The following is a 24248-nucleotide window of genomic DNA, read 5'->3' as shown; positions in this document are numbered from 1 at the left end:
AAATGGAAAACAAAGATATTAAACACTAAAGACAAAATAAACATCATCCCAATTTGCTATACTCAGTAAATTTTGTCAGGTAAAAATGGGAACTAAACTTGAGATTCTGAATTAAAGTAAAATACTATATCTTTATTTTCTTTTGAAGCATCCAAATGACACTTTAACATTTATTCTTTACTATGGAAGCAAGGCTTAAAATATTCCAGTAGCCCTTTAAATATGGCTACATATCGTTGAATTATTATCAAACATCCAACAAAAGAGCATCCCAAGCACTATTGTAAACTGGTACGTAATTTGTTCTAATATAGAATATATTTTTTTGGTCTTCATGGTATGTCTTTTAAACCATCAATAATTCTTTTTATTTTTGTCTCTTTTTTTAAAAAAAAAATATAAGTAACATTTGTTCCACAAAGCAAGTAAAATCAAATTTAGATGATTAATTCTTAGAGTGATCACGAAAGTTGGTTTGTCAAAATGATGTATATCCATTTATATAGCACATCAAATAATATTAAAGAATAAATATATTAGTGATATTACTTATATAAATCATTTCCCATAGAAATTGTGTAATAAATAGTTAAAGGTTTCAAACATTTAGTACACGTTAAATGCAACGAAGAGTTCGCCATTTTATCCTCCTATATTTAAGGACCTTTCCTAAAAATTTTCATTCAATATTGAGAGAACTAATAGTAATTAAAGAGTCCTAAATCATAGGTAAGAGAGAATATATTTCAAAAATAAATACTAAAAAATATGATAAAAGTAAAATATATAGTAAAGTTCTAAGGTTTTCTCATCAACACAATTATAAGACAGGTCGATAGTTATGAATTTAAGCTGCAAATGTAAAATTGCATAGTGGCGGTTTAACACATCATAACAGGTAATTTTATTTCCTCTCAAATCTTATCCACTTAAAATTTTATTTCCTCTCAAATCTTATCCACACATCATAACAGGTAATTTACTTTGTGAACTTGATTACTTTTTTATTTTTATTTTGTGTAGTTCAAAAATTTTTCTTTTCCCAATTATATAGACAAACTGTTCTATAAAGGAAATTATTATTTCATGATTTAGTGGGATCCGGCTCCTTTTTATTTCTCTTCTCTTCATTTTTCCAAGTTCTAGCTTGGATTGAAGACACATGCCATAGTTTAAAATTAATGGTTGAGATCTAATTGATTAAATCAAAGTCCTAACTATAATTATTTACTTGCATATATTTGCTTCTTAATTTTTTTTTGCAATCAATTATCTTTTCCCTAAATTTATTAAGAACTTTTCTTTACTGCCCTGAATACATATTTAAAACTTTCACTAAATATTTTTAATTTTTTTGAAACAAATTATAATACAGTTAAACATTTTTATTATTCTAATAGAGTATTAAGAGCTACCGTGTCTATAAAGAAATATGGACTCTATTTAGGGAGTAAGAAAGAATTTAAAGTTAGAGTGACAAAATTTATTTTAGTCCTAAAATTTTAAAAAAACGTCAGGTCACAATTTTTAAATATTTTATTTGGTAAAATATTATTTGAGAAATGGCAAACGTTAGGAAAAAAAGTAAAAAATCAGCAAAAAATTACTCAAGTAATTAAGAAAAGAATTTCTTTTAAATATATTTAGGAAAAATATAATGTAAATCCAGAATTGTTGGATTGCAAAAATATTAAAGAAGCAAATATATGAAAGTAAAATAACTATGATTAGGACTTTGCTTTAATTAATTAGATCTCAACCATTAATTCTAAGCTATGACATGTGTCTCCAATCCAAGCTAGAATTTGGGGAAAATGAAGAGAAGAGAAATGGAGAGGAGCCTTATCCGATTTAGTGATACTGATTTAGGGTTAGTGGTACAACTATCGTTTTGTTAGCCTATTGGTAGATGAGTCTCAATTTTCTTCAATTTTCAGATTGTCATCTTTTGCTTTACCGCGATCCTTGATTTTGTTTTTAATTTGTGTTTTTGTATACCAACATAATTTTGACTATTGATATCAATGTCAAAACTTTGTTCCCCACATTTACTTTTGCTCCTTGTTCCTCTTTAAGTACACTTTTTATCTTACAAATTTTACGTTATTTTTTAAAATTTTATACTTAATCATATAATGTATACATAACAATTTGTTTTTTAAATATACATTTATTATTAATTGGCATACTAAACATGTGCAAAGCACGTACACTAAACTAGTATAGTTAAATATCTTAACATGATAGCAGAGCAAATAAAAGGTCTTAGGTTCAAACCTCACTATCATCTCCAAAAAGAAAAAAAGTATTCCACGAGTTTGACCAATGAAAATAGCTAAGTCGAACACTAAAGGGGAGCTATGGTTAATTAAAAATGGGAAAAAAAGACAAATATACCCCGAACTATCATAAATTATATAAAGATACCCTCCGTTATACTTTGGAACATTGATGCCCCTACCGTCTAAATTTTGGATCATATATACCCTTATCATAGACGGCGGGACACATGGCATCATCTCAATGACCTACACAAAATTATTTAATTTTTACCCAAAAATTAAAACCCACCCAATGTTTGGACGACAGGGGACCAATGTCTCAAAAGTATAACAGAGGGTATCTATATACCATTTATGATAGTCTGGAGGTATATTTGTCTTTTTTCCTATTAAAACTATGTTATTTCTAACAATTTAAACTTTTGGATAAGATATCATCACTTAAACAATTTGAAATTGAAAATTTTCATATGTAAATCATTTCTCCTGCTTTGTGGATTTTCTTTTATGTATGTGTGAACAAAGCATATTGATCGAGTAGAGTAACTAGTCATGAATGTTTTATCTCCTTACTTTCTTTCAACTTGAAATTTCGACCATGTAGCATAGCACCTGCCCCAAACTCGAGTAGAGTGGATTTTCATTTAATATAAAAATGTTTAATTAGGCACGGACTTTTGAAATGCCTCGACACAATGTTTATAAATGAGAGTTGGAGAGAATTGCATGCTCCAACAATATATACTCTAATGTTGAAGGAAAGAAATTTTTCCCTTGCCTTGTGCCATATTTATTAAATGTGCAATATTTTTGATAGTCCTTCTCGACATGTTTAATTATTTTTCATATTCTTATTGTAATGACCGGTAGCTGAAGCTTTTCATAATTCTATACATATAGTTGAATATTTTTCTTGTTGTAGGAGAAGAAAATGCCGTTAATGCAAATGGTTCCAATGTTGATGAAAGAAGAGAATAAGGAGGACTATGAGCCAAAAGTGGTTTCATTCGGGCCTTACCACCATGGAAATGAGAAGCTCAAGTTCGTTGAGAATTTCAAGCCCACTGCAGTTCAAATGTTCATCGGAGACATGAATGAAGATGTTTTCATTGATGCGATATTAAGGGAGATTGAGAATGTTAAAAAGTGTTACCTAGAAGAATTCACACGTAGGTACACAGATATACAATTTGCTCATATGATGCTTAGAGATGCATGTGTCATTTTAAATTATTTCGGACCAAAGGATATTGACAAGTCATATAAAGCGGCGGAGACAATTAATAATCATCTTGGTATTGCTGTTTATAACAGCATTAGACGTGACATGCATTTGCTTGAAAATCAAATACCTTTCCTAATTCTCGAGATGTTGGTTGCCTTGAGATATAATACTCCTAGACATTCATTTATAAAGGCGATGGAACGGGATTCCTTTAAAATGTTCTTCAATGGAATGATTGAACATGCTGAAGACAAAGATGATCTAGGGAAGAATCCCGCTCACCTTCTTGAAATTTTCCGAAGAGTAATTGTGACAGGTCCAGAGCATGATCCTATTTTAAGGGAAAATGAATATGGTTGTTGCAATGTTAAGGACATGCTAACTCGCCTCGAAAATGGTTGTGGTAAATGCTGCAAAGATGATGAAAATCATGAAGAATGGCATGGCGGCCAGTACGTGTTCCGTTCAGTTACGGATTTGAAATCAAAGGGGATATATTCAAAGGCTAGTGGGATTAAATCTCTCAAAGGTGTAAGGTTTAGTCCAACTAGATTCTGTTGGTCTGCTGAACTAAAGCTCCCGTTTATGTACGTTGATATGTACACTAGAGTGTTTTTCAAGAACATGATCGCGTATGAGTTCTCTCCGAATTCTCTTATTAATAACGATAAATCAGTGACTAGTTACGTGAGTTTTATGAAACTACTTGTGGTTACAGAAGAAGATGTGAAGGAGTTGAGAGAGAACAAAATAATAATCAACTGCTTAGGGAGTGATGATGATGTGGTGCAAGTGTACAAAGATTTGAATACTTATGAGGGAGGGGATACTTCTTATTTCTGGGATGTCAAAGAGCATATCGAACATCACTATCACAGCAAAATAAGGACTTGGATGGCTGAGTTTAGAACCACATATTTTAACAATCCATGGACTATAATTGCTTTGGTTGCTTCTCTTTTCCTCCTCTGCTTAGATATTGTCCAGACCTACTATTCAATACATCCTCCTCCAAATTAAACGACCCTGGTGATGCTTAATTCATCTTCTTCACTAGGTGGATTTTTATTTTTATTTGTGATGTTGTTTGAAGTAATTATATACTGTATTACCTTTCATACAGTCCTCTATGTATTATTGTATGGGGGTGGTGTTTTTTGTATGTATACTTGTAAACACTCCCGTTTATTTCATTAAAAAATAATGAGGAGTTTGAGAATAATAAGGGAGATTGACTATTACTTTCTTCGTCTCAATTTATGTGGCATCTTATAGATTTCAACATTCAAACAACTCTATCTTTAATCCGAATTTTTTCATATGCTATCTTATAAATATTAATTATCAATTATTGTATCACGATTCTAAGTCGGATGGTGCCTACCATAAACCTGCAGTAGGCAAACCAAAATCCAGAACGACAACGATAAACTAAAACTAGAATTACACTACATGGAAGCAAAATAGACATAGAACAGGGCACATAACATGGATATGTATATAACGATATACAAAATATACAAAAATGGCTCAAAAGTGACCAAGAAAGACGAATATGCATAAGGACCAAACCGCAGACCTGATGTCACTAGTACAAGAGCGTCTAAGTACATAAAGGACTATACACAATTGAGTTGTCTAATCAAAATACATAGACATTACAAGAGGGAAAAACAGCAAGTTTTTGAACGCCAGCACCGACGTCGTCGGCCTCGAGAGATCAGGAATCAGCGAGGGTGGCTTGTACGGGGCATTGCATCAGAAAAATATGTAGAAGTATAATATGGTATCTAAATATGGAGTACTTAGTAGGCATCATAGGCCGATCAAACTCATATTGAAACTATAGAAATAAGAGAGGCATGATTATGTGCTAACTCTATTAAGCTGCATCAAACTAGGAGCATATTCACAACCACAAATGATGAAGAAAATAATACTCATGTTAATTTCACACCAAACCCAAGTATATCAGAGATTGGAACACGGTATGAGATGATGCATTGCACATGTGGCCAATGCATAAAAGTAAAAAGTCTCGAAAATTACCTTGTTGGTTGTCCTATAGGCTCCCCAAAACATTTCGTAAACCTGCCAGATCTCATGATCAACATATGTAAAATGCATGAAGTGAAAATCGGAATAATCCCTTAGGCTCACAATCTCATAATATAGTACATCCCCATGATAAAGCCCATATTTCAATCGTAAAAAACAGTAAAATCCAAAGTAAACCCCTTTTTAAAGTTAAAGCCCCAAGAAAATGATACATTTTTTTTCAAAATTTTGACCCCCTTATTGAGTAAATCAATAAAACGCTCCCTGGAGCCCCCAACAAGTAAAATCTAAGGAAAATCAATTTCAAACCCGAAATTCCTATTTTTCAATTCTAACTCGGTGTACGTTCCGAGCCTACACCTGGCATGGCCGACACTCAGTACCATTGCTAGTCCCAAGCTAATCCTTGGTCGGACTGACTATTGAGTGGAAAACTATACATACATGTGAAAACCTTGCAAAATGAACATTTAAAAATCAATTAAAGATATATCATGCAAAGTCTGCGATAAATCTGAATATAAATAATGTTAATAATAAGAATTAAAATGTTTAAAACTTCTGAATACTCAAGATTAAACTGACTCACTAACTTTGTCTATCTATATATGAAGCTTCTACTGACTGAAGATAGGTGTCGAGACAAGACTCACTACTACCTGACTATTCAACTAACAATGACGGAAATAAATCAAATAAACTAAACTAACAAACTTGGAGCTCTCCGAAGGTAAGGAGGTCTAACCGACTGCCGATGGAAAAAGCTCTTACTAAATGTCTTCTATCATGAGTATTTGAAACTACATCATAAAATAATGCAGCGTCAAATAGCGTCAGTACATGGATTGTACATTATATAATAATGCTTAGTGAAACAAGTAACTTAACTGAATGAAACCCTGAAAATAACTCATTTGAAGTAAAGCATAAATATGAACTGAAATCATTAAATTAAAAACTTTACAAATAGGTATGCAATGACAGTAAATACTGAAATAAAATACTTTACTTTCTTGAGGAATTTCTCTAACCGAAAATCATCACTATGAGTCTCGTGATGATATAACACTACTAAAACAACAGTGAATACCGACCTACAATTACCGACTTTCGGAGGTCGGTATTCCCTGAAATACCGACCAAATACTGACTTTCCATCTTAGGTGGGAAAAAGCTTGGTCGCTATTCACTACCGACCTCTGGAGGTCGGTATTTACTGACCTCTCGAGGTCAGTTTTAATTTTAAGTCATAAAATTCATTATTTTATTTTCCGACTTCCTGAGGTCACTTTTATATATTTATTTATATATTATTTTTATTATTTCCGACTTCCTGAGGTCAGAATATTTATTTCTCATATTTTGAAATACTGACATCCGAATGTCGGTATTTGTTAATTTTTTTATTTTTAATTTTTAGTATTTCCGACCTCTGGAAGTTGGTATATTTTAATTTTATGTTTTCTTAATTTTTAAATTTCGACCTCTGGAGGTCGGTATTTTTTATTTTATTTATTTTTGAGATTCTGACTTCCAGAGGTCGGTATTTTTATTTTTTATTTTTGAGATTCTGACCTCCAGAGGTCGGTTTTCTGCTACAAAATTGGCAGCAAATTGCTGCAATTAGTTGCCCACCTGCATATTATACCAAAACAACCCAAAGAGCTGCCAACACAATATTTTCAACAAATGCATTAAACTAGTTCAAAATAAACTTAATCCAACTTCAAAATAAACTAAAATACGATCAAACGATTCCAAAAATATAGAAAGTCTAAAATGTCAAATAGATACAACTACTCCTCATGACCCTCGCTCTCCTTATCAGACTTATCATTCTCATCACCCTCACTCTCTTTATCAGACTTATCATTCTCATCATCCTCCTGATTAGATCAATCACTGCTGCCCAAACATGGAGGAAGAATTTTTCCTGATTCAAAAAGAAAAGTTAGTTGAGCCTAAAGCGTTGCATACCTCTTGTTCTCTGCCTCCTTTGCTGTCGCAATCTCCTCCTCTCTCTTCCTCTGTCATTCTTCTCTCTTCTTCTCACTTTCTTCTCTATTCTTCTCTCTGTCGGCTACAACAACAATCTCGGCATTGAGATAAGTTATCTTACCCTCCATTGCAGATATTGTCTCTCTATCCCCACTATCAAAGCTTGAGGATGATGAACCACAATACCAAGACTTCTTCTTCTGATACGCCTTTTTTGTTATGCTGTAGACTGAACCTCTAATCGGTTCACCTGCACTCTGTTTTCAAAGATTCTCATTTTCTTCTTATGTAAGTTGTCTGTCCTGACTCTCAAGAGGTAGATTACTACGATATTCCTGAGATATTCGTATAAACCTATCCTGCAATTTAAACAAAGAACTCTAAGAATAAAAATGTAATATATACAAGGAAAAGAAAAAAAAGATTAGTTTGAATGGAGTTCTTACATATGTTTCTTTAGCACGTGGCTCAATCCATCATTCTTCCTCTGTGGGGTTTGTACTCTTCTTTACGTGAGTAACCTTGAACATCTTTTCTACAGCTACCGGCCTACCCAACTCTTTTTCCTGCAAATAACATATAGAGAATTTGATCTCATTAATCTCCAAAAATTACTTCTCAAAAAAGAAAAAATATTATTTTACTAAATTAAGAAAGTATACCATTCTTTCCTTCCTAGTAACCTGGCTTATAGCTCCACCAGTGTGCAAAGAGTCTCCCTTTGCAGCGTCTTTTTCACGTGGTCGGAGCCTCCCTATAATTTTCCAGAGTATAGAACACAACTAAAAATATGGATCCATCTAAAAGGCCTTCTTGAGGCAGGTGATCGAGGAGTTGTCTGTATTTTAGTACAATCATATCTACGCTGATGGCATAGGTCATGGAGTTTGAGTTCTCTGAACTCTTACCCAAATTGGTAATTAATACTATTCCCAAAATATATGAAATAATGCTCATTAATTAATAATCACTAGATTAAGTTAATACTCAAAAAGACCCTTTTTAAGGGATATTTGATTTTTACTTTAATTAACTGAAATGCTTCTAAAACTATTTATGCTTTTCTTGAAATAGAACTTTCTTTCTCAATGCAAAATAATTCATCAGAGACCATTTATGTTCCCTTAAAACTCTTCTCAAATGATGCTTTTAAAAATATACTTGGACTCACATTAAGTTCCAAAATCAATGCATGAAAAATAATTACACAAAAAGTTTAATAAAATCTCATCAACTAGGGTTCATGTAATGATATAAGCATGAACAACAAACCAAGAATCGAAATGCATAAATATCATAGTTTCAATAGTTATGAAATCAGAACTCCGAATAAGAAACACAAACCGAATTCGTAATTCATGAGACTTTGGGTAGAAGTCTAAATTTATCTCTTTACCGACTGAATTAGATGTAGGACGCGAAGACGAACTTAGTCTATCACTATAAATAGCCTTACATACGTAGAAGAACAAGGTTCTTGAAGAAGCTTGAAGAAGAACTTGCTTGGAAGTCTTGAAACCCTAGTTTTTGTCTTCCTTGCAATTTCTTTTTGAGTTGGGGAGTTGAGAACGTAAAAATAAAAGAAAACTGAGTACTTGATGAAATAAATTCCCCTAATGAAAGTTAAAATGTCGAGGCTTAGACTTAAAAAAAAGTGGGAAAAAACAAAAGAAACTCCAATTAAAAAGTTGTCAAAAACCTTACATGAGGCAATCTACGATATGTGATTTGATCTACGGGCCGTAGATCCCATCCGTGAAAGTTAGACTGAAATTTTAAGTCTCAGAAGTTCATTTTATGGGACCAAACTACAACCCATAAATGCTTCTACGACCCATAACTGGGTCCGTAAGAATGGACCCAAAAATGACTTTCAGGACTTCTTTTTCCATGAATGAACAGTATGGGTCATATCTCGATCTACGACACGTATTAGGTCCGTAGTTACTGACTTTGAAAGCTCTGTTGCGGTAGTCTCTAGTAAAACGATCATAACATTTTACTCCGAACTTTAAATGAGGCATATTTGGTGGCGTTGGAAAGAAGAGCTAGGAGATTCTTGTTTCCTTAATTCATCTCCAAATTTATTTCCACACTAAAGAATTGACCTTAACACCTAAGAATAATTTAAGAATCACCCAATATAATCTTATACACAAAAGAAGAATGATTTGAGTCTTAGTTTAGAAATTTCGGGATGTTACAAACTCCAACCAAAATCAAGTGCAAATGACATAAACATGAGTGCATGTCAATGATGAGCAAATCACTCACAATATATCAATATCACACAATCAATAGGAAAAAAAACCTCGTCATAATGCAACTGTTCCAACCTGGAACTCCAGCTAGTCAAAGGCCAAGGCCTTGAGTCTATAATCACAGTAATATCATAAAAAGCTCAAAATATCAGAATAACCACACAAGCATACAAAAAACAACCGACACCTATAAATCTAAGTTTAAACCACCATAAAGTATTTTAAGGATCCTGCATCATCACACCAAGACTAAAGTCGATCTAAACTAGAGCTTAAAGGCTATAGTTCTAATCTAGATCGGGTCACCAGTACATTTCTTCAATAAGGACACATGAAATACTGAATCCACTGATGACATATAATCTTCAAATATACCAACCCCCACGTTTTTGTAGTGGTAGTTGACCTTATTTTTCTCCGCTGATATACATATATTGTATACGGATTATAAGCATATTAGATATAAAATATACATATTGTATACATTTGGACGATATTTTTAATTTATGCGATTAGGAGGGCTAATTTGAAAAGAAAAAAAAACAGTTTCCAACTTTTAGCATTTCTCTGGTATTTGTTAAGATGCAGAATATTCATAATTATCTCAAGAGATTATACTTCTTCTTTTTTTTTGTTTAAAGAGATTATACCTCTAATTAACCATAGGAAAGCAAAAAATATGAGTAAGTAATTAGATATATATCTATACCAGGCGATGAGTAGCTTAATGTCAAATATTTACAAGGCATGATACACACAATTTTAATTCCTCTGACATTTCTTGCCTTGCAAGTATAGAGCATCTGCTTCTTTACTTTTTTAGGTTATAAAAGAGCATGTATGTGTGTGTCAATTTAAAGTCTAATGACTGACTATTCTCAGTTAGTGTAAGAATTTAGCCAATAATATGCTTTTAATCTGAAAGTTATCCTACTTCGTATGTCATTTAGTTTCTTGCAGGTACACTAAACACATGCATGAGATTCTAAATTAAAGTAAAGTACACATATCTTTTACTATTTCCTTTTGAAGATGACCCTTGGTAACACTTTAACATTTGTTCTTTAATATGGAAGTAAGGCTTAAAATATTCCATCCTTTGTAACCCTTTAAATATCGCTACATATCGTTGAATTATTATCAAACATCTCAACAAATTAAAGAGCATCCCAAGCGCTACTGTATTCTGGTACGTAATTTTTAGTCTTCATGGTATGTCTCTTAAAAGCATATATATCAATAATTCTTTTAAATTTGTTTAGATGCTACTTTTTAAATCTAAGTAACAGTTATTCCACATAAAATTTAGGACACATGATGATTAGTTCTTAGAATGATCATGAAAGTTGATTTGTCAAAATGATGAATTCTAAAGTTTTAAGTAGAACAAGTCTAAAGTTTGAAACTATATAGTTGCACAACTAATTATTAGAACGTAATATAATGCCACAAGTTTGTATCCTTTTCGGTTTGTGATTCAATAATCCATTCTCAATATGCAAAGTTACTACTGCTACTATTTGTATAGGAAAATATAAAATTCAAAGCAAAAAATGGAAAATAGCAATCACATAATATGATGTATTTAATTTGTTTTTAATTTTCTCTTGATTCAAATGATTAGTAAATTTGTATGTTTCATGTTTATTAATTGAAATTTGATATTGTTAAAGATAATTATTTAGGTTGAACGCAATTAAATATAAAATTAGCAAGTAAATTTAAAAAGGTGATTCACAAATACTCTTATTTTGGGGGGCTCTTTAATTTACCCCTTGAACACTTTAAGTAAAAAATAAGAAACCAAAAATATTTGTGACACCAAAATAACAAATAATTTTTGCTCGATAAAATATGTATTTTCGTATCATAATATATCATAAATTATGTCTTATAAGGCATAGGAAGTTGTACAACTTAATTTCTACAAAATTTATGACGTAAAAGACAAAGCCCTCTAAACTTTTATCGAGCAAATTAGATTATAGATATTGATAATTTGGTCCACAATTTTTTATTAAATGAGCAGTATGAATAAAGTTTTAAAAATATCATATCTAAGGACAATAATAAAAAATCATGTAAAAACTTGGAAAAACTATTTATTTACACATCCTTTTTTACCATATTTTCTATTATTTCCTACCATTTCAAAAAATTACAAAAATCTCTCTTTCACTCGCATTATCTCCTTTCCGAATACATCACTTAGAACAACCCCAAATACACAATCTTTCTTCCTTTTTTCACTCCTAAAATTACTCCATTGTATTATTAGTTACCTCAATCACTCCACTTTTGAATTTCAAATAGTTTCTCTTTTCAATTCATCAATTGCAGGTTATTGAAGAGGTAGTTCTTATTCATTATCACGCTTCGAGCCTACACCCTGGATGTGGTAGACACTTGAGAACCATCGTTGTCCCCAAGCCAACCCTTGATCTGGCTGACTACTCAGCGGAAGACTTACTCAAGTAAAATAGGAACTTCAAATGCAAAGATAAACTCATAATGTCTCAACAATAGACTAACTCAATAGATGTCTGAAAAATACTTAGATGAACGTAGTTAAGTGACTCAAGGTCTCAATACATCAACAAGGAAAATAGGGAAAAGACTCCTCAATTACGACTGTCTATGAAGCCTCTAAATACTACGATAGATGTCGGGACAAGACCCACGACATTCTAACAAAGATGAAATATAAATGTGGAACCCTCCGGAAGCAAAGAGGCTCACCAAAGCTAGCTGGAGTGCTAATGATATCAACGAAACTCCTGTTGATGACCTTGAACACCTCTATCTGCATCATAAAAAAGATGCAGGCCGATCGACGTCAGTACATTGAATGTACGAGCATGTAAGGGAAAAATTGGAAGCAATAGATAACTGGACTGACAAGGCTAGAAAAAATACTCAATGCAAAGAAACAATGATAGATACAATATTTAAAACATTATAAAACAGGAAGTAAAACTCAATGAATGTATAAAAATACAATAACATACTCTTTACTCTTATTTGGGAGATTCTCTCTAACCGACAACCTTCACTATGAGCTAGGTGATGATACATCATCTCGCCCATGCTACCAGAACTGTCCTATACCTTGCCTGGATATAGAATATACCTCAACTAAGTGGATCCACTAAGCTATGCTTAAAAGGAATAAGGAATCATCTAAAAAGTATGATTTTTTGCCCATGTTGACATACACGGTTTATGAGGATTTTGAGTTGTCAGAACTCATCCCTATATCGGTGCTCAATACTACTCCCACTAATATATATACACATGCTCAAATGTATAAAACATAACTCTTTCTAAACTAGAGGTAATTACTTAAAAGATTCTCTTAAAAGAGGTATTACTTTAAGCTTGAATTTGATATTCAAGTTTAGTAATGGACATTTGTTATGCATTGAGATTCTTGAGTTGATTCGTTCATGTCTATATTTCAGCATGAACCCTATTAATTGAGTATTCTTGAGAAGTATTGTCGAGTTCTGAGTATTAAATTTTTCTATATTGTTATTGAGATCCTTGAGTTGAGTTGTTCATGTTTATATTTCAGATGAACCCTATTTTGAGTTATAAATTGAGAATCTTTTAAAGCCAACATTTTGTTTCAAACAAAGTTTTTGAGAAAGTAAGGAGGAGTTTGAGAATGAGTTTTAACCAAGATTTGAGCAATAGTATAAGGGAACGAGTATTATTTTGAGAAAAATAAAAGAGTTTTCAGAAAGATTGAGTACAGAGAAGTTAACTCTTAAAGAGGCCCTTTGAGTAATTATCTCAACCTAAAGAAAGTATTTTCACATTGAGCAAAGAGAAACCTTATTTTCTAATTGAGCAATGAGTTCAGAGATATTTCAGAGCAATTACTTCTTTTAAGAGGATAGTTTGAGCAATTATCTCAAATCAGAGAAATAATATGTTTCATACATTTAAGCATGAGTATATATATATATATATTATTGGGAGTAGTATTGAGCACCGGTATGATGATGAGTTTAGACAACTCAAAATTCTCATGAACCATGTCTTTCCAACATGGGTACATGATCATACTTTTTAGATGAATCCTTATTTCTTAGTGGATCCACTTAGTTGAGAGGTTTTTTACCCCGACATGGTATAAGACAGTTCTAGCAGCATAAGCGAGACGATGTATCATCACGTAGCTCATAGTGATGGTTGTTAGTTAGAAAATTTCCCAAATAGAGTTAAAAATGTATTTTTATTATATCACTTAATATGTTGAGTTCAAAGATAAGTAAGTATTTTTGTAAAGTTTTAATGATTTCACTTCTTTATTTCTTTACATTCAGTTGAGTATATATCTATATCTATTGCAATCCTTTCATTCAGTTATTTGTTATTCAGCTATATTACATACTCGTACATTCAATGTAATGATGTCATTCGACATGCATCTTTTAATGATGCAGATACATGTTATTAGGATCATCAACAAGAGTCCGTTGAGATCATTTCATCTGCTCGTCAACTTTTGAGTAAGACCTCCTTGCTTCTGGAGGACTCCAGTTTTATGAGTTGTTAGTAGTAGTTCTTTTGAGAAGTTATGGGTCTTGTCCTGACACTCATCTTTGTAAAGTAGAGGATTCATAGTTAGACAATTTTGGAGAGTCTTTCAGTTTCAGAGGTTTTCCTTAAAACTTATGTTTAATACTCAGTATATTCAGAGAGTTTTGAGATTTAATACACTGTTGATTTAGCATTTCTTTCAGTTTGATGTTTATGTATTCTCGAATTAGTCTTCCGCTTGTAGTGAGCCAGGATGGGGGTTTGCTTGGGGACCAATAATGGTTCTCTTACCTCTATCATTAGTTCGGGTAGGCCCCGTTTCTGGTGTTTTAGTCACCTTTCAATGGCTCCCTTAATTATGTGCGAGGAGTGCCGGCCACGTCTAAAGTGTAGGCTCGGATCGTGACATACGCTCGGCTCAAGACATCAAATCCAAGTACAAGAAAAAAAAACAAATAAAAAAACATAAGAAAATAGTGTAAAGTCTATGATGGTGGTAAAAAGTGTATACAAAACTAGTACGAGATGAAATTGATGAACATGTAGTGCAAATCGATTGATTTTTCTCTTTGTACACGTTCTAACTTTACAAATAACAGCTCCTTTTCAGCCTTACTCGAGTAAGTGGTGCTCATACACCTATCCATGGGGACTCTTGTGGAGCAACCACCAACACGTATCATGGATCCAAGTGCTGCTACAACAAGGATTTTGGGAAGAGGACATTTCTCAAAATTTGAACTACCAAGGTACAATATAGAATCCTAAGAACCAGAACCCTAATTGTACTATTCGACATGATGAATCGCAAGTTAAAGCTCGATACTCAACCCACAATGGAATATGACTATCATCTTCAAATCCAGTGACTATTATGGGGTCATGGCAGATGAATGCAAGCTAACAATAATCGTCGACAAATTTTTCAGATCAAGACCCTAAATAAAAAGGATTTGCCCCAAATTTTGCCGAGAAACTCTCTAAAAGGAACAACTAAAATTGGTGTTTTCGACTTCGGAATTGTGTTTTTAGATTTCACAAATGGGGATGATTTTAAAGTGTGTGATTTAGAAGAACGATCTATAGATATTGATGGTCAAGTCGTGTGGCTAGAAAAATGGACTCCAGATTTCAAAATTAGAGGAAGACTCACTCATTGTTACCATTTGAGTTCTCTTACTAGGGCTTCCATTCCCCTATCACTCATGAAATTATGTTAAGCATGACTAAAGTTAGAATAGAGATTTTGGCATCCTAACAACAATGTCAAACAGACTCTTAGATTAAATTGACATGTTTTAGCCAAATTAATATTTAGCAAATAAAAATCTAAAAAGTACATTTAATTGCCTTTAGTGTATTCTACACAAAAATAGGAAAGGAAATTTCTACTTACACACGTCTTGTTCTTCAAATTATTTTTCTTTAAAATATAAAAAATATTTAGTATCATCTATCTTTTAACCTCCAACAATTTATCCTTAAAACTAGCAAAAGGTTTCTTTAGAATTATCTCTCCTTATAATTAGCAAAAGTATTTAATTATGACTATTCTTCTTTCAAAGGCTATTCTTATGAATCTACCATCTATAAATTATTTGTCTCAATTGTTTGCTAGAAGTTATGGTGAGAAACTCAATCTATATTTATATTAAATGTAGACTATGATATACACCTGTTTAGTGTATACATAACTATAAATTTTTTGATGTATTCAGTTAAATATATTTTATCAAATATACGTTTGCACTATAATGTATACATAATTTATTTTCATATTTTATTTGTATATCAACTATCTTAATCTAAACTTAATATTAGGCGTCCAATATATGTTTACATATAAATTTAGTATGTGATGAACATTGAAACCTACTAAAATAACTATGTATTCAATTGAATACATTTGATCAAGTATACATTTAATCAAGTATACATTCACATTATAATGTATACAATATTTATTTTTTGTTGTATACATTATTAGTAGACATAAGTATATTTTGCAGTTATTGATGTGTACAGATATATTGATAAAATATTTTGATATATATATATATATATATATTGCCAATTGTGTATACATAATACCTACTATGTATACATTAAATTTAAAGATGTATATTTTAGATTGTTATAGAGTTTTGTTTCAATGTGTACAAACTCATGTTTCACATTAAATAAGAATCAAATGTTTCTTTGACTTGAATATCGAAGTGAGTTTATATATGTTGAAATTGATGTTGTAGGTGAAAAAAAATTTTAAATCAAAATTATTATGGACTCATAATTGACGATTTTCAAACTCATCTTCATTTTTCAGTCTACCATTTCCTCTAAGGATTTCATATTGCCGTTGCAATCTTCATCACTTTGTACATATTTTCTCTTTTGAGAAAGGAATCTTTGTCACTTTCTACATATTTTCTCTTTTGAGAATGCACTACTCTTACCCATTGAAATACAACTGAAAACACAAATTTATAAAAACCCTTGTATTCAATTACAAGATAAGAAATGTAGAAACCTTCGATTTCTTTATTGAAAAAATATCGCAGATAATCAATATAAAAAAATATTTTGTATGATTTGAGGAGTTACTTATTATGAAGAGTTACTGTTGTAGTTGATCTTTAATGGAGATATTTAATGGAAGAAGATAGAAATTCTAAAATTCGAAAGAAAAGAGAAAAGAAAGAGAAGAAAGAGGGCGGGGTCGAAAAAATGTTGTGATAAGTGAACAAAGTTTCACTTTTCAAGGAACAAAACATGGCTATTAAGTCACAAAATAAATATAAAGGAAAACTTTTTTTTTGCCAAAAACATAAAAATACGCTATTTTTTTTGTCAATTTAGTCTATAAATTATCATGTTGTGCCAATTTTTCTATTAGCTTTCAATTTCCTTTGGGATTGACTCGAGGAATATGAGAAATTGGGCCTTCGAGGACCTATCTCAAAGATGCAAGATAAAATTGAGTCCAAGTATGGACTCATTCCAGGGTCACATGGAATAAAGGAAAATTATTAGTTTAAGGAGAAACTCTGAATCAGTCTATAAATCATCATCATATCATATATTATTATAAGTGGAAGCTTTTAACTTCAAAGTTTGATTACCATTTTACCCTTATCTTACCCCTAAAATAAATTAAATATTAATATCATTTATTTTATTAAATATTAAGTAATAGTTATATTTAAATTCATGCATCAACCAAGATCTTAATGCAATCATATATTCATGTACCTCGACTTAGTACAATCGTATATTCATGTACCTCGACCTAATGCAAGATCTTAAATGCAGGTAATGAAGAGTCTAATAACCTTCAATTTTAATTTGTAAGATAAGTGTGTGTAATGAAGAGTCTATCAAAGACACTCACACAACATTATTTATATTTCCTTCTTTCATCCAAATATGTGCTCATCTTTCATTCTACATTAGGTTAGTCTACATCAATTGTAAATTTTCATTACCAATTTGTAATTATAAGAATTCTTACTGATTCATTTATTTGTATTCTTTAAAATTTCGTGCATATTCATCTTCTTTTGTTGAGAAATATGTAAATTATCATAGTTACACGATGAATATTCTCCAATATGAAGTTGTAAGTGAATTTTTATTTTTCATATCTCCATCTTTTTGAGTTTTTAAATATAATTTCGTAATTGATTACTATATTTATATTCTTCGTTTCTTCTATCTTTAGGATATAAATATAATCAAGGTAATCCCAATTTATACTTATAATTAATTATTTTAAGGGTAAGCATGTTAAATCCCGCCACAACTAGACCCGTAAAAGAGTAAGTTAAAATCCATGTACTTAACTATTACAGAGAGGTACAAAAATTAGTGCACAAGTACAAGTAAAATAAAAAATAATGTAAAGTAAAAATTAGTGCAAATGTTACATTGAATTTTATTGTATTAGAATTCATATTTATTTTTTTTATATACAAATCCTTTAATATATAGTTCAAGAAATATAATGTATTTGTATTTTTAACATAGTCATGTTTTCTTTTCTGTTTTTTTTTTTTTTATGATTTTAGTTTTTTTTATACATATGAAATATTTTGTCTATATCAAGTCAACTTCTAAAAATATGTAATTCAATTAATATGATAATATTGTCTATATATTTTAATGTGATGTCTTTTTTTATGGATGTCATGTCTTTATTTACTTTTTTTTCTTTTCCGTTTGAACTTGTAAGTTTTTCTATAAATTTAATGTTACACCACCTAGACATTTTGTAATATTTTTCTTTATACATATCTTTTTTATAGCCAATTTATTTTTTGATTATTAAAACATATATTTAGTAATTAAAATATATTAATTCCTCTAATATAATAAAAGATTTTTCTTCATGAAGTTTTAAAAATATCAAACCTCCAACATTTGACATAAGATTTTCATGCTATATTTTGTGAATAGTTAGATTCTTATGTCAAACTTACATACAAAGGACTTAGCTTTGAACTTAGCGATGAATATATGTACGCTCCACTATGATATATTTACTTACTAGATAGGGATAGCCCGTGCTAGCACGGGCCCAACACTTAACATTTCATGTAGTGAATGCTTTGCTTATGAAAAACATACAGTTAAAACTGCATAAGCTTATATGATTGGTATAATTGACGCGAGTGGAAATCATATATGTGAGGGAAAGACATACAAATCTTTTTTTAAAAATTATGCACAAGTGGTACAAGCCAAATAGTAGTGTCTTGTTGTGCTTCCCAACAACTTTTACTACATAGGTCTTCCAAATTCCTCGAGCTTCTTAGCTAGATCAACTCAGACTTCTCTCTCTAGAAAGCTGGTACATCAGTCTTTCTTGCACAATCCAACCACGCTGTATAAAACCATACAACATAACATAGCAAACCAACTTTCACAGTCAATTGCTTATCCCTTCGCTCATTTAATTGTGTGCATGATCTCAGTGAATGTAGATTTGGTGCTTGCAAGAGAACATGTTTTATGTTCTGAATTATACATATCATCACTCATTTTACTTGATAAGAATCCAGTTGAGTAAATAGAAGTAATGATATCACTGCTGATTTTATGCCAACCAAAAAATCCAAATCATATCAAATGAATTAAGCCCAGCCTTGCCGTAACCATTTCCCTTGACACTTCTATGCCTTCTACCTCTCTCCATTGTCTACTTAAGGAGGGAATGACGGAGTGCGAAACTTCATACCTGAAAATTTAGAATTAAGAGTGAATTCGCCCTCTTTAACTAAACCTTATACATCATTTTTTAGAAAATTGAAAAATAATTGGATGTATGCAGAAATTTCCGAAAAAGAAGAAGCAACACGAAAAATTAATAAAACAGTAGTGACATTGGATTTTTAAAAAAAAAACTGAACTTATAGATTCCAGTGTATGAAGAAAATCCAGTTGGGAGCGCCACCCTCGAATGGACCCTGCATTGTCCGATCCGGATTTAGTCAGAGCTCTAATGTGGGCTCCGGACACCGGGTGGGAAACAAAAAAAAAACACATATTTGACAAGTAATTGAAGAAGCCAAGCCATTATAAGTGCAAAAAAATTACAAATATGTAAGAATGTTAATGATATGGAAGCAATCAGTTCCTTCATTTTCTTATTTTAGGTAGAATTTTTTAAATCTATCCAACAAGATTTTCCTAAAAGTAGAGTACCATTCTTGTTATGTATTCTCCTGAACAATGACAAATAAGACAATGCATTCTCTAACTGAGTCTCTTCTTTGCCAAAATGTGTGATATTTTCTTTCTGATAGGTACATTGAGTACATAAGAGCTTAATATCCTTCAAAACAAAGAAACATTCGATTAGATCCTACGTTTGTAAAAAAACATTGAGCATTTTTTTGGAAGAATCACATTTACATGGCATTATAGATTCCAGTAAAAGGAACTACATAAAATTATTTGTTTGGATAAACAGATGCTAAGTTCTTCACACCCTCATCATGGTCTGGACATACATTTTCAAAAAGAAGAGCAGGGGCAACATTTGAAGTACATCTTCTCACTAATCAAATAGACCAGAACATACTTATCTAGATTTCTCAAAATGATAAGAAGAGAAACCTGAAAGTTCCCAAAGATCCATGATATCATCATATTAGTTCTCCTCAAAATAGCCCAGTTCAACCCTTCATTTTTCCTTTTTAGTTGTAAGAATACTTTGTCGTCCTTAAAATAAGCAATTTAATATAAAGACTAACAACAAAACAAACAAATTTGATTGCAATCAATGCATATAACATCCTTCCTGAAAAATTGATAATTTCACCTATTAAACTTTTTCTCAAGACAAACCAACTTAAATGGGGAAACAATAAATTGAGGTACCACACCAAGATAGAAAAATATAGCAACTCTAAAAATGTTCAGCAGATAAAGAAACTGATGAAATTTAGAGGCCCACAAAAGGGGGAAAATGGTTTTTTTTTATGTATGAGAGAGAGAGAGAGAGAGAGATAAGAATGGGAGTAATTTAAGAAAACAAAATGGGAATGACCAGAAGCTCCATGCTTGTTAACCGGTGTCAACCATGAAAGAGTGAGCAAAGGACTTAAAATTCTCATGTTACCAGTTCCAATCTGAATTGGGGGATTGGGACAAATGCATCTTCATTCAAAGGGCCAAAGTTTAACATCAAATACAAACTAAGCATTATTCTAACCAATTACCAAGTTCAATAGTACAACCAACTACCTTCAATTGTCACAAAATCATGCTCTAACCCATCCCTCAGCTTTACATGTTATTAGTTGCATTAGTTTCTAATATAGATTTAGTACTATTTCAGACTCAGGATTCCTTTTTTAAAAAAATAAATAAATTAAACATGTAAGGCTCGAAGGCCTCTTTCAGACTCAAGAATCGGGATCAACATGACAGAATATTCAGATAAAGAGGGAAATGTAAGGCTTATAAAACAAAATCATAAAAGCAAGACGATATGAAAACACTATTTTACTAACTGCAATAATCATACTAATAATATGAATCAAGAGATAAATTACAATACCAAAATTTATTTATTAGACTCTGTAAGAATTAGAGAGTCAAGTGCATCATCAGGTATAACCTTTTCTTTTATCAAAACAACTGAAAATAAGACGACACATTGCTTTACCTGTAAGTTAACAAATTGAGGCGGTCAAAAACACTCAAAATCAGCATAAAAATCCATTTTACTCTTTAACAACCACTGTAAAATACCTTTGTACCTGCATCAAGTTATTGTTAAGAACAAAACACGTACACAATCAATAAGGACAGTCAACAAAAGTTGCACTAAACAAGATATCAAAAGAGTCCTACATGATAAACCAATAGAGCAAGTCTCGCTTTATTTAACATCGTACTTTTCTTGCAATTATTTTTAAACTTGTCATTTGGCTCAACTCTTGCAATGTGTTTCTTCAAGAAAATTCCTAAATAAGACCATGATACCTAACACCCTGCACCCATTGAAAAGAGCACCCAATGTCCATTGGAATAATCCCCCTCCAAAAAAAAAGTAGATACCTATAAATTTCATATTTTTCAAAATAAGGAGTGCGAAAATGAGGCAATATTTTTCTAACAAAAATACACATGTCCCATAAATAATTTTTTTATCAATACTATCCAATAGAATAAATAATGTACATAATGACAGATGAGTATATTATAAAATAACATCAGTCAAAAGGCAAAAAAAAAACTAAATGTGATATAGTTGCTTCTGGCACAACAACAAACACTTTGAGCATCAAATATCTCAAACAATAAGATTTAAAAAGAATGTAATTCATACTATTCGAGTTAAATGAATTGTAATGAAGTCGTTAAATGCTGGCAAGTCATTTATCTTTCCGATTTTACTTACTTTTCCCATACCTGCAATCTTAGAGCTTCAAATACGTTCGGACAAATTGTTAAGTTGTGTGAAGAATAGAATAGAACACAAATAGTTTGTAGCAATATAATGTTCAAATTTAGGGGAAAAAGAAAATAAAGAGTATAAATTCAAAACATGCATCCACAGAAAAAAACTTTGTGAATGTAGAAGAACTAATAGACCTAGCAAAGCTAATGTTTGTTAACAGGGAAAGAATAGTTGAAAACTCACGGTTGAGAAAAAAAGAAGGTTGTAAACACAAGAGACGTCGGTGAACTCAAAAAGAAAGCTCCGCAGCCATGGCGATGAAATTAAGGCAAAGTGAATTCTGAGTAATCATAGGGAAGACATGTGTTATACTTGTACATGTGTCATGAATAGAGTGAATCATCAGATGGCACCAAAAGGTACTTGCAATGCAACAAATAGTACAAATTTTAACAGCTATGTTCTTACACCCAACTTTCATTTCTAAATAAGGCTAAAAATAAACTAAAATAGGCTAATTACGTTATAAATGTCATTGATTGAATCATAGCAACATATATATAATAAAGATATTTTATATAATCCCACTTCACTTATAATTACAAACTTAAAGAATTAGGAAATTAAATATATTTGCAATACATATGGTGATGAACTTCTGAGAATGAAACAATTCAACTTTCTTTAGTGTAAGATTAACTTGCTATGTTTTATAGCAGACTTCAAACACTAAAAGATATAATTACATGGTCGAGAAATCACAAAAGACAAAGCAGAAGCACCAAAAAGAGTCTAAATCTAACACTTAAGACTCAAAGCACATGATAACATACACTACTGTGAATAATTTATTTAACTGCTATCATCTTACACATCTTGCACATCCATTCTACCTTTTCAATTACAATGAAAAGGCCATCCGATAACTCTTAATTCCCAAAGAGATTATGAGACTCCAACTTTCATAATTAGCAATTCAGCCTTTTAAGGCTCATCCGCAATCATCCTTAGCTAGATCATGTTCAACTCTAGATCATGCTCAACTATGTAATTATGGAGTCCAATGTAAGATCAAGGAGGATTGAAAATCAAGAAATTCAAGTTGGTATTTATAACCGTTAACCATTGTGCTAGTTTCTCTATATAAATGTCATCATGTTGGATGTTCCTAAAATCACAATTACTAATCATCTACATATAAGGTATTCTAATAAATCAAATGACCAAGATATGGAAGAACTCATTATATGTAGCTTTCAAGAAAACAATTTAAATAGGCATAACACATAAATATGCCCTTTAACTTGGCCTCAGCTGATATTTATGCCCTTCAACTTTAGTTGTGCACAAGTAGACACTTAAACTTGTATAAAATTGAACAAATAGACATATACATTCTACTTCTTCAATTATACTTAGTATAGTGAGTCCTCACATTGAAAAGGCTTCTAATGGTAGTCAACAGTGTAGTGAGTTCTCCTATACTTGGTAGATTTTCCTAAAGCAAATGTGTTCAATGCTGAAGACATTAATGTTGAAATCCTCATGCTTAACTCATCAAAAACATGTATAAACATGAAATCAATTTTATTAATAAATAGAAACTGAAAGGAAATAAAAGTGGAAAAGAAAGAGGGAATGAAAGAGACCGTGTAAGTTTTTGTTAATGTTCCAATGAGGAAGACGAACAAAGATAGTAAGTAGCACGCGTGTTTCTTAAAACATAAAAAGCAATACACGTGTTAATAATATAGGTCAAATATTTATCACAGATGGGACCAGTATAATGTACCATTTACAGTACTTTTGGTAGAATATGTATTTGCCGAATATATAACTGAATTGGATATAAAACACAAAAGCAGTAGCAATTAATGTGGGAATCCCAAGTCTTAGCAACTACAAAATGCATAATGAAGACAATAAAGGTAAACACCAATCGAGTAAAAGAACAATCACGAGCAAGAATA

The 24248-nt window shown here is 31.4% G+C and overlaps 2 protein-coding genes across 3 annotated transcripts in view; one reads left to right on the top strand and one right to left on the bottom strand.

Moving 5' to 3' along the window:
• The window catches only part of LOC125808474 (uncharacterized), a 62749-nt gene that overhangs the window by 29099 nt on the left and 9402 nt on the right, over positions 1 to 24248 (bottom strand). The window contains exon 1 of one of the 2 annotated variants that reach the window (XM_049488176.1): positions 8128 to 8132. The exons of the other annotated variant lie outside the window; for it this stretch is intronic. The gene's annotated coding sequence lies outside the window, so the exon portion shown is untranslated. Of the gene's footprint in view, positions 1 to 8127; positions 8133 to 24248 lie in introns of those variants that run through there. 2 annotated transcript variants of the gene reach the window in all.
• Positions 3214 to 4527, top strand: LOC125808428 (UPF0481 protein At3g47200-like). The gene has a single exon (XM_049488132.1). The coding sequence runs from the start codon at positions 3214 to 3216 to the stop codon at positions 4525 to 4527; it is 1314 nt and encodes a 437-aa protein (XP_049344089.1).

This window comes from Solanum verrucosum, unplaced genomic scaffold (assembly GCF_900185275.1).
Source record: "Solanum verrucosum unplaced genomic scaffold, falcon-dt-bn FXZP01000112.1, whole genome shotgun sequence".
Classification (NCBI taxonomy): Eukaryota; Viridiplantae; Streptophyta; class Magnoliopsida; order Solanales; family Solanaceae; genus Solanum; species Solanum verrucosum.
Note: the sequence above shows the minus strand (reverse complement) of the source record. Positions and strands in the feature narration are given on the sequence as shown.

What these genes read in the sequence shown, in the direction of transcription:
- LOC125808428 (XM_049488132.1), top strand. Translation starts at nt 3,214, where the DNA reads ATGCCGTTAATGCAAATGGTTCCAATGTTGATGAAAGAAGAGAATAAG.